This window comes from Anarrhichthys ocellatus, unplaced genomic scaffold (assembly GCF_004355925.1).
Source record: "Anarrhichthys ocellatus isolate YVR2014 unplaced genomic scaffold, GSC_Weel_1.0 scaffold84, whole genome shotgun sequence".
In the NCBI taxonomy this organism is placed as follows: Eukaryota; Metazoa; Chordata; class Actinopteri; order Perciformes; family Anarhichadidae; genus Anarrhichthys; species Anarrhichthys ocellatus.
In genome coordinates this window covers 1,420,819-1,432,794 of record NW_022280114.1, presented here as the reverse complement: position 1 = coordinate 1,432,794, position 11,976 = coordinate 1,420,819, and the positions used below count along the sequence as shown (strand labels likewise).

Genomic DNA, 11,976 nt, shown 5'->3' with positions numbered 1-11,976 from the left:
TTAAGTTAGAATAAGTGAAGTTTCAGACTTTGGCTGATTCCTTGTATGAATACACTGCAGTTTATACGGCAGACTGTGCTGCTTTTGTCGTATTACTGTTTTTGAAATGATATACATGTCAGTTTTCAAAACTTTGACATGCATCAAGACATTTATGACTACACTTTACTAACTTAACATCTTATTTTAAATTTTCTTTTTTCGGTCCGTCCTCGACTTTGTTCAAGGCCGGAATATTTCAACATCTACTGGACATATCGCTACAAGAATTTTGTACAATGGTCCCAAGAGGAGGATTCCCACTGACTTAGGTTTCCTCCATGAGGTTGACAATCTTGTTTTTTAGGGAAATGTCCCAATAACTAATGGTTTAGTGGTCACTAGCAAATGCTACCAAGCTAACACCCAATCCTAACGTGGGCTAACAGTATCCCTGCTAAACATCAGCATGTTAGCATTGCTGTTTTGACCTTGTTGGCATTTAGCTCACTAGCTCAGCTGAAGGATTGTTATCAAATTAGGTTTCTCCCTCATGATGAATTGTGATAACTTGAATTTGTCCCAATAGGTCTCTACTTTGTGTTTAGTGCAAATTAGCTAACAATAGCATGCTAACATGCTAAGCTAAGATGGTTAGCATGGTAAATAACCTGCTTAATATCAGTATGTAAGCATTGCTTTTGTTAGCATGCTAATGTTAGCATTTAGCTCAAAGCTGTAGCCTACTAGTGCCTCATTGCAGCCTCACAGAGCAGCTAGCATTTTTGTATACTCTTGTTTTGTGAGTATGCAATTTAAATAAACATACTTACTAGTCATCTTATTTTAAGTGTTAAAAAAGTTTTTGGGCTCCTGTCAAAGTTTTTTCAGCTGTTTAAAATTCAAACCCTTTTCCTCTCTTTGCCACCAAAATATGGTGTTGTTGCTCCTCTGCAATAACAAAAAACCCCATCAAAGTTGAAAAGTTATTAATGAAGACAAGTAAATTACACTTCTCCAGTAATGATTAACTCCTTTTTGAGATTGACCGAAACAGAAAGCCTGTGCCCGAGGAGAAGTTTTTTTCAATGAAAGACCGGATCCGCGCACATGCAGCGTCATGCAGCGGCTCGTCCTCTCTGTCGTGACTCATCCACGCTGCCCCGATCTTGAGCAGTGGCTAAACATTTCTAGGCAGCTTGTTTTTCATCGGAATTGCATCGCCTGAAGCAATATGGATCTCGCTCCGGGTTTCCCACAGTCGAGCAGCGGCATCAGTGGTCACTCAACACTTGTTTTGATGTAACCCTTCAAAGAGACAAGATCCCTCTAATCACATAAACCCTGAGTTTTACTACCCGCTGCAATACATTACCAATACATGGCTGTTAATCATTTGTGTCATTATGTTGTCATTTCCCGGGACACAAAAGGAGCTGAAAACAAAAATATCTTAAAGGCGGGTATTTTGTTGTTGAAGAAATGAGTGCAAAAAGCAGCACCGAAATGTGCAAGAGCTTGGGAGTTTTTCATTGGACGATAAAGATGGATGAGAAAAGATCAAGACATCCTAGAGGCAGATACTTAGCGCTGCAGGTGTAGCCGTTAGTTGTGGTCAAGCGGCGGGTCTCTCAGGTGCAGCCAAAAGAGAGATCAAACCGTCATTCACTCCCTCGGTAGAACTCGTGCCACTTCAAACACAGTTGTTGTTTGAACTGCTATTGTGAACACCTGCCTCTAGTGAGGCATCAAAGGTGAGCTACAACAACCCGGCCTGTGGGTCTCTGGGAACTCCTTGTTCTCACCACAAAAGGGAATCAGAGCGCCGGCCCCTCGTGAACTCTGTTTGACTTCTGATTTGTGTACCACTGCACCAAACAATATAGTTAAAGTGTTTTTCTTAAACTGTTACAAGACAATGCAAGAAAAACCTAAGAATTGATAATTTTCCCGAAACATTGATACAGTCTTCCAACTATTTTTTTTTTATAATCTATGGCAGAAGTGTTAAAATCATCCAGACCAACAAATACTTGTGAATTGTGTTTGATGACGGAGTAAGATTTAGTGAAAATACAGATTTTATTGTAACAAAGGGCTCAGCAGCACCTCTAATACTTACTTAAATTAAATAAGATAAGAATGACAACATTGAATAGCTCTTTTATAAAAAATATTTGACTTTTTAATTAATTTGCTGGTTTACATCCCATTTTAAAAATGACAGGAATCGCAAGGAATTGTTAACCTCATCTCTGAAATGATCCCCTTCAAGGTGCTAAGTTTGACACTCAGAGCATCAATATAGCAGTAAACAACTATTATGTATGTTAAGATATGGAGTAATGTCTACCTGAGCAGAGGAAGAAGTCACTCCTTCTCTCTGAGTGTTGTTATCTTAGCTTCTCTGGGCTTTGTTGACATAGCTGAGCCATGCATGTTAGTGCATGTGAGTTTGCCCTACTGGTTAGCTCGCGGCCGCTGCTCTGCACTGCTCTCATACAGCTGTTGGCACTGTTAGCTGCAAGCAGCCGGCTCATCCTTCTCCATGTTGAGAGTCGTGAAATGCTCCCAATTTCTCACTAAACACCTTTAAAGGGGAACTATGCCCATATGCAAAAATCATGCATGGTATTCCTATGATCTAAGACAGTCCAAAAATATAAGCGAACATGAACAACTCCCTCCCAAATCCAAAAAAACGTTAAAACTCAAATTTGTGGTGTCGTCAAGACAAATGAACACAAATCTATCTTTCTAGCTGTGAGAGAGAGCAGCTCATGTTAAAAAGATATTGATTGAATTATAAACATAACATATTGGAATTTGGTGGTGTTCCCCTTTTAAGGGATAGGTTCACAATGTTTTCTTAAAACAATAGGAGGAATGATTACATCAATCTTCTTATTTAAATCTCAGCAAGAAAGCAGATGCACCTATTCCCCATAATGTTGAAGTATTTGAATGCGGTTGCCATGCAGAAAGACTTTTAGATTGCCTGTGTATAAAACCAACCGAAGGAAGTCCAGTTTTATTCCAGAAGCGTAAGACTTGTGAACAGTTGTGGTTTGTATTTTCTGTGTACAGATTAATAAATGCACTTAGCACTTGTTGGCTTACGGATGTACCACTGCTATTAACCATTGTGTTTTCCATCTTTTTCTTACCATTGTTTTTTTGTTTTTAGATTATTTTTATTCATGTCAACAGATTGCTTGTGCGTTTTTGTGTTGGTAAACTTGCTTGCCCTCAAATTGCCTCTCGAGAGATTTCATTTGATTTATTTCTTTGAATGAAAAAAGAACACACAGCTGGAAGGAGACTGCATGTCTTTGTAACCTTAAGGCAGCAGCACCTTGAGTCATCACCCAGCCGGTTGGTTCCAGTTAAAGTCCTCACTGTGACAGGGATGTTAGCCAGACGAGGGGGCTCTGCTGGTGACTCACCTGATTCAAGGCCATCTGCCTGGGGGGAAAAAAAACCTGGTGAGAGACAGAATGAGAGAAAGACCACGGCAGCCGCAGATGAATAGATATATCACCTCGCAGATCCAGTTGCACCAAGGCAACAATGGACACAAAAGGCTCAATGTATACGCAAGATCAAAAAACCCCTTCAGATAATGGGTCCAAAATGCTGCAGGTCCGTACAGAACCTCGGGCCGACTCTGTGGGCGAGCACAATGCCGGCATGGATCTGGATACAGTGACGTCTCGTATTGCCCCCCCCTCCCAAAAAAAGAAAAATCCCCATTTGAGACAAAAACATTTGTCAAGGCCCCGTCATGGGAAAGGGGTGATTTGCAGATTTTCAAAAGCAGGGCCTGACAGTTCAAAAGTATGCAGTGACAGATGTGGTGGAGCCTTTGCTTGGTGACACATGGAGATAATGACCGTGGCAGTGACTCAGGAGTCAAATACCAACATTTTTCATGAAGCCAAGGTGAAATAAGTCATACATTGTCACTTCAATCACCTTCTAACCCGCGATTATTTTGTATTTTTTTTCCTTTTGTCTGCATCAAAACATGTTTTTTTTGGAGAAGGAAAGCCGGCACTGTTATGGAAAACTACAGGCAAGGAGACGTTAGAAAAATGGGAGAAGGAATCCACCTACTGGCCAACTGGAGGAATCGTCTAATCCATCAAAGTGAGCAGTTTTCTAATTGGGATTATATTTCAAAGCATTTTACATTTTAATTAGCAAGGATCATTAATTACGCTTTGACCTAATTTTCTTTATCTTAGCATCCTGTCATTAAATCTACACACGACACAGACTGCATTTGATATGTTAATAACTTTATTATTCTGTTTTTCACGTGCTGAAGAGCCCCTCCTCCAATAAACAAAGCTGGATTCTCTTGGGGATGAGGGAGGAGAAAAAAAAAAGATCTTTCAGCTTGTATTTGTGGTTATTAGCTGACGTAAACTTAAAGTAAATGCATCTATTGTTCTCTGATGCATGCACCGACACAGTTGACATCAATCCAAAGATGCAGCGAAGCTGTGGGGGAGTCAAAGGGCTCTTTCATCCCTCTGCCATGACCATTGATGTGTCCGCTCCTTCATCTCCCCCACCCACGTAGCTCCGCCTCCCTCTACGCGGTCCATTTCACCCCGCCGACCCCCCACTTCACAACTTCCCATCTGAGAATTCATTTTAGCCTCTTTGGTGGAAATGCAAAAAGTGAGTAGGTCAGGGGTTAAGTTTTAGCTTGTGATGCAGATATATATTTTTTAACAGAAAAGTAATAAACAGGAAGTAGCAGGATGTAGAAATAAATACAAGACCAACTTCCTGTTATTTAGCCCGAGTCACAATCAGCACTTTGCAGGAAACAAAACCTACCAAACAAGGTTACAAGGTTCTTTTATTTACAACTGAACGCCCCTTCACGCTACACTTACAACATGTATATAAATAATCAAATTTAAAAATCCTGTTTGCATTAAAGCAAAACTTTATCGTATTATAAAAGAAATAACTGACCTACAACTTTGAAATTAAACTCATAGGCCAACATGGACGGGCTGTTCTTATAGCCCTCTATTCATAAAAGGAAATCTGAACATCTACATTGCAATGACAACGGAGCAACCTCAATGTGCTGAAGAAGATCATGTGAGATGATTGAAAGCCATAGAACAAGCAACCTTGAGGTCAAGATTCTTTTCTTTGAAACTCAAACAATAAACATGTTCGACATTCCATAGAGTTCTTAATTCACAACGGTCATAAGGTCACTTGATGATGATATTTATTCTGTTGTTTGACACCTTAATGAAGACAGGCATGTTACATATTGTTGCTCTACAACGCCAGAATTTTCAAATTTTATATCCCAATCACACTTGCCCTTTCAACACCTGTTTTTAAGTGTATGTTTTGTTTAGGGGACGGATGCCCTTCACAAACTTTTTCAGGAAGAATTGATCGTATGTCCTCCCACACAACAGCTGATTTTCCAGACTTGATGGATGTTTTTTAGATAATAACTGAATGTTGGCTTGCTCTGATCAAACCGTTCTATAAAACAAAATGGTCTCAACTCTGAATATGGACTCACGAACACTCACTGAAAAAGAAAAGAAAAGAAAAAGAACTTGGTGGTCAGCTGTGTGTGCATTGCTTTGAAACGTTTGAGCTTTTACAGGAAACAAAGGTTGACATTTACTTTGCTAACCAAACATTGGCTTCAGTGACTCGTTGCTGTCTTTTCTAGTGGTTTCCCCTCCAAAGACCAGCTGTCAGGGAACCACAGAGTGAGGTGGCACATCTTTTTCCTGTTGTGAGAGAACAGTGCATATAAATCCACAGCACAACTTTAAATACAATGCAGGAATTACAGTCTAATGCTCCGTATTCCATTGCTTCTTTGTGCTGTGTGATGCTTAGGCTACTTGTTGAATACCTGGTGGTGAGTCATCATTGAATTAAATGATGTCTGTCATGTGATTCATACAATGAGGGACTGCAGCAGGCTTTTCGCTGAAGACCACAAGGAGAGATATTCGATAACAACACAGCTCGTCCAGATGCTTTCAAGTTTAAAGGAAAAAAGTTGTTTTTCTTCTTTCTGTAACACCTTCCCTGAACTTTTTCCTCAGACTACTCAGTCTCTTTCAAGCCCTCGGGGCAGAGAGCGATGCAAGAGGATATTGGAAAAAGGTTGTGATGAAACAGAATGGTTCAGGGGGAAAGAGATGTGAAAGTATTTCAACAGCAGCAACTCTTTCTGGTGGTTTTATCCCTGTGTGTATTAACCTGCACACATACAGGTGAAACATCCAAATACATTGTTTAACTCATTGTTTAAGTTATCTTACAGCGGTGCAAGCATTTACACAGGATTGTTGGAAAAGCATCATAGCAACGTTTTTTGGGTGTTTTAGTCCACTTACATCAAATCCCACACTCATTGCATCACAGTTAACCATCACTTTTAATTAATTAACCAGACATTTAAATGGATTTTCTACCTTAACACACATTCATTATGTTCATTCAACTTCCTTATAGTATGCATATAAATTAACAGACGTGCTTGAGAAAAATATGAAGGGTTCATTTGCAATATCATATCTCTATTTTTTATTATTTTCCTGTTTTGTTTTAGCACCCCAGGTAATATCAATTAAACTGTTGGCTTATTCTTTAACCCCTGATATACAGGCCTATACAAAACATTAAAACAAGTACAGAATTTGTAATTAAGGTGCAAAAACGCCTGGTATCTTCCTTTAACGATACCTTTTTGCAGCTTACTGATACACTGCATTACTAAACGGTTGTCTACATATGTTATTGCCTCAATAGCTGAACTTATAGTGAGATGTGAGTGTGCATGAATTCCCCCCTGATCCAGCAGCCTATTAAATGCCACTGTGTAAACCTTTGCATTTAAGACGTCAAGATGTCAAACGTCAGAGATTTTCCTCATACCTCTGAACTGGGACACTTCTTAAAATACTGCGCTCCTCTGAGAAATATGTTCCAGAACATTCAGTGTCTACATAACACCCAGGCTCCCTACTCTGCCTTCCCACATCCAACTTTTCATTTGCTTTTTTTGACGCTCAACCCCATGTGAGAAAAAGATGTCGGACAAGTGTAAAGCTTCACACTATTTAAAATAGCTTTCATCTGTTTACAGATTCTGTCTTAATCCTACTGGGGGCTGACGGGGCAATTTGATTCTCACTGTTAGTCTTGAGGTATGTGCTCTGTGAGATCTACAGTGCAGTCCACCTCATCTTTAAAACAATCTGGATTTATTTCAACATTTAACCTTATCATACTTCCATTCAAACATTTGGTAAGTCATGTTTTGGATTATTTTTTTTATCCTAAACCTGCCACTAAGCATCACCATTCATTTGTGCCTCCCTCTCATCCATCCTATCATATCTTTTATTACTATATCAGGCGTTTTGGGGGTGAGCCAATCAGCACCACGGAGAGCTCCCGCATCTCTTCGTCGTCATGGGCAACACCCGGTAGTAGCTGGCACGTCATTTGATATCGATGTAGAACTTTTTTCATATCTATATACAGTATATAGATATGTAGATATATACACAGTATATCTATATATATATATCTATATATATATATAGATATATATATATTTAAAGAGAATAAGAGAATATATATATATGATACAACCAAATGTGTTATTATGGTATTTAATTTACAGCCAAATTTCATCCAATGTGCAGTGATGTGATCACGTTGCTACACTTTTCTTTGCGTCCCCTCTTTTCCCCCTTCACGGAGCGACGTCAGTAAGCCGGAGATATATCAACGTAAACGGCGACCCTCCCCTCTAAGAAGCGGTCGACTGGCCCTTTAAGGGTTATGTAGCCGGGCTAGATGTAGGACGAGCCGACCGCGCGTCTGCCTGCCTACCCTGCGCTCGCGCTGCCATCCCCCGTCATGGCCTCCGCGCAGCCGCCACCGACACCACCGAGGATGAACCGACCAGCCAGCGGCCCTTCCCTTCCCGAAGCGGAGACGGACGTAAAACCGAAGCAGAGGCACCGGTAGAGGCGAGCCGCGCCGGGGAGAGCCGCCTCACATCCCACCACATGCCACTCCGGTCTCCTCCATGCCTTCGTCTAAAGACAAGTACAGCTATTCGATAAAGAGGGGGGCGAACCCGGGCGGCGGCGGCGGCAGCGGTGGCGGCAGAAACATGACAACGAACAGGGATTATTCTGTTAATCTGTCGGTGCAGCAAGTGCTGAGCCTTTGGGTGCAAGGCACGACGCTGCAGCACTTCACAGGTATGCGGAATGAGAGGTGCCGTTATTCAGCTTTCATGTATTCAGCTGTTCACGCACAAAGTCCTCGCGACCACCGTATATACAGTTGCGTATGCATTAGAGCGCGTCCATTTTTAAAGGCGAATAAACGTAAATATGAGATGTTTTCACCTCTCATGTTTAGTGGGGAGAAAGGGCAGAGCGGTTCCCGGGAAAGGGGGGGGGGGGTATGCCGGCCGGGCCACAATAAAAAAAAATTGCCACTCCTCTATCCTCGCGTGCGGAGTGAGTGGATGTCACGAAAGTAATCACAATATGCGGCTAATTAATCTTCCTGCTGCTTGAACGCGCCCCGGCTGTGTAGTAAATGAAGTGTCGCCCACCTCCCTCCTTTCTCCTCCTCCTCCTCCTCCTCCTCCCTTTGTCTTGCGGTCCAGTAATCAAGAGGCAATTAGAGGCAGCATCCTCAACTCCATTGGGCAATCTGTCTGGGACATGGGATGGTCTAGACTCTGGACTCTAGGAATAGTGAGGTTGAGTTCTAATCCACGCTTTTGTCAATGTGCTTTTGAATGGCGGGGCCAGGCTTTAACGCATGGGGTATTAATAGGCTGCGAAAATGTGGTTGGAGCATCACGATGGGCTGATGGAGCTGAAGGGTCGATAACGGGTGCTTTCTTCAGGCTTGCCAAACAAGGAAAAATGCCTGCAAGCTGATTTTCTCGTCCCCTATGCTTTTATTTCATAAGGACATGACTGACCTATAGTGTTCCCACTCTGGCAAAGGTGATGATCCACACCTTGAGGAGCCTTGTTAAGGGGCCTCAAGGGAGACGATCTGGGGGTCGAAACATGGTCTACATGAAATGCAAAATAAGAAAAAGAAAGTAGGAACAAGAAAAGCAGTGTGTGGGCATTTTATCTCTTCCTCTACAGGCGGGCCGAACTTCCTTTTAGCAAGAACAGCGTTTTATTTTGTCCCTGCTTGACGTATGCAGGGTGCAAAGGGTTTGATGCGCACAGGAACAACAGGACCGCCCCGCCACACATAAACACGAGATTACAGACGTGTTCTCGAAAGTTCCTCCCTGCAGGGGCGAGAGCAAAGCGGACGCGCACACGCGGTCACAGCCGAGTTGGCACAGACCCATTTTATGAAATGCAGCTTGACATACTGTGTTGAGAAACACATCAAGCGAAGAGCGAAGGGGGGAGAAGGAAGGTAGTTGATGATGCTGACTCAGCAGGAAGCTGCGGCACATGTAGAAGTTTGCGGAAGCGGCGCTGCAGCAGCAGCAAGTGCAGAAAAATACTGGGAGGAGCCCAGACTTTAGTGAGCAGGGTTGCAGGATAGCTGCCACCCGATTCCCCCCCCTCATGCCCCCCCCTGCGCTTCACCAGCCAGGTGAAAAACGACCTCCCTAGACATGAGAGGAGGGCAAGGGGGAGAGAGTGTGCGAGAGCAATACATTTCAGAAGCAGATGGAAACTTCTGATGTACTTCAACCCCTTGGCCCTGTCTTTATGGCCCCCAGGGGGAGTCGCTTAAACAAAATGCAGTTCCTGTTTATGATTTGTGTGCTCGCAGCAGTTTCACTTCAGCAAACCAAAAGAAGAACACAGTTTGCTTCATGCTTCAGACTTTTATCGGCAAGCTTTATGTTTTTATAGGCTCAGCTTTAAAGAGTTGGTTCACGTGCTTTATGGAAACTATATCTGCATGGCTAGATAGCATGCAGATGTAGTTTTGGTTTAATGTTTCCAGGCTTTAAAGGTGCTAAAAGCCAAATCTGTGTCTTTCAACATGACGACGGCTGAGCCGTGCAGCTAACGGTGCATATGGCGCTAACAGCGCAAACTATGGCTAACAGTGTTTACCTGATGGGGAAACCTAATAGTTGTTTGATGCTATATTGATGCTCTGAATATCGAATAGAGAACCTTTCAAATATAATGTTTAACTCCTCTCTGACACAGCGCAGGCCAATTATTGGAAGAAACACTGTAAATCACAAGAAATATGTTTTTTTGTAATTTAGGCTAACCGTGTTGACAGCTTGTTCCACTGCGCTAATTTTTTTAATTTATCTATTTATTGAAAATAGGCATGAGAGTAAATTTAAGGTCTGCAGGAGATTGTCAATGCCAGTAATGTAAATTGATTTGGTTTATCATCCAGCCCGAAAAGGAAACACTTTTGTAGTTATAATGACAATAATAATAATAAACCTTATTAATATAGCACCATCCTAAAACAAAGCTGCAAAGGGCTTTTCATAGGGATAAGAAAATTTAAATAAATACAATTAAGCAAATAATCAAAGTACAGAGAAGATATTTAAAAAGTGAAATAAACAAAAAACAAACGAAATGGCAGAATAAAATGTTGGGCTAACATTAATAAAAGGCTTTTAAGAAACACGATTTAGTGATTCTACAAGCCTCCGATCTTCGAGCAGAGAGGTCCAAACCTGAGAACTTGAGCTGGGACTACTGGATTCACGCGCAGTGTTCGGGACAAACAGATAAAGACGGTTAAACACAGCTTCATCACCATCAGCAGACCGCGGCAGAGAGAGGTGGGACTCTGTCTCCCTGCACCGGGACAAATCCATCATTCGTCCTCCTGGTGGAGGAAGTCAACACCCCTGCAGAGCTCCTGCAGTCTTGCCACTTTGACTTGGTCATGTTCTGCAGCGGCCTGTGTGTGTTCGTGCAGAAACTCTGACCTCCTATCAGGCCACCAAAACACACGATCCCCTGCTTTATTTATTTATTTTTGTACGCGTCACTGTTGACAGGCGAGCTCTAAAGCTGCCGTGCGGAACACAGACCTCGTTCTGTATAGTTGCGGATTAGCAGAAGTTAAAGCCGTGCTCTCTAACTGCGTTTTTTTCGTACCTCTGAACATGACACAGCACTTGAGTCGGGCGCCTCTCTCACCCCGTAGGTGCTGCTGCCTCTGAGCTGTGACCACCTGCGCCGCTGTCCCCAGGAATTACATGTTGGGCTCGGCTTCCAGCGTTTGTTAAAGTGGGAAAAAAATGGCCTGCCAAGAGTGGTTTGTGGTTTCTGTCAGCCGGAGTAAATAACGAGTCTCGTATTTTCACCGAAACATTTCACGCTGATGACTTTCTCTGTCTGTCTGTCTGTCTGTCTGTCTGTCTCTCTCTCTCTCTCTCTCTCTCTCTCTCTCTCTCTCTCTCTCTCTCTCTCGTTAATTTAGATCTTGATCACATTACTTCAAGCTTGTGATTCATCAAGAAATGCAACAGAAATCCCTTTAACCAAGTCATTTAAATGCTGGTTTAAATGGTAGCCGTCAGTGCGGGGGGGGGGGGGGGGTGTTACTGGTTTGTCCACCAAAGACAGACAGTGGGTGGACCTCAGTGGGTGTCAGTGTCAGACCCCCCCACCCAATCGGTGGTTGTGCTCAGTAATGGTCGATGATATGTTCAGATTACTTATTTAAAGGGCCAGTGTGTAGCATTGCAGGGGATCTATTAGCAGAAATGGAATAGAGCTATAAGCGTCAGATTTTGCTTTGAAATTAAAAAATGTATTAAAAGTAGCATAGATGAAAATAGTAAAGTAAATGAGTATCTAAATATTTGACTTAAGTCGGTGCAGGTGGGGCCAGTGGTGCTGGTCTCGGGACATAACGGAGGTGGTGGTTTGTGGGACCCTGCATGCTCCCGTTGCCCTGCATGCTCCCGTGGCCCTGCATGCT

General features: G+C 42.6%; 1 protein-coding gene across 1 annotated transcript in view; it reads left to right on the top strand.

The window, feature by feature from the left end:
• The first annotated feature begins 7,763 nt into the window (after positions 1-7,763).
• tmem170b (transmembrane protein 170B) overlaps positions 7,764-11,976 on the top strand; it is a 25,767-nt gene continuing 21,554 nt past the window's right edge. The window contains exon 1 of the mRNA XM_031874872.1: positions 7,764-8,267. Within this exon, the coding sequence (XP_031730732.1) occupies positions 8,090-8,267 (178 nt within the window). The 5' untranslated portion in view covers positions 7,764-8,089. The remainder of the gene's footprint in view (positions 8,268-11,976) is intronic.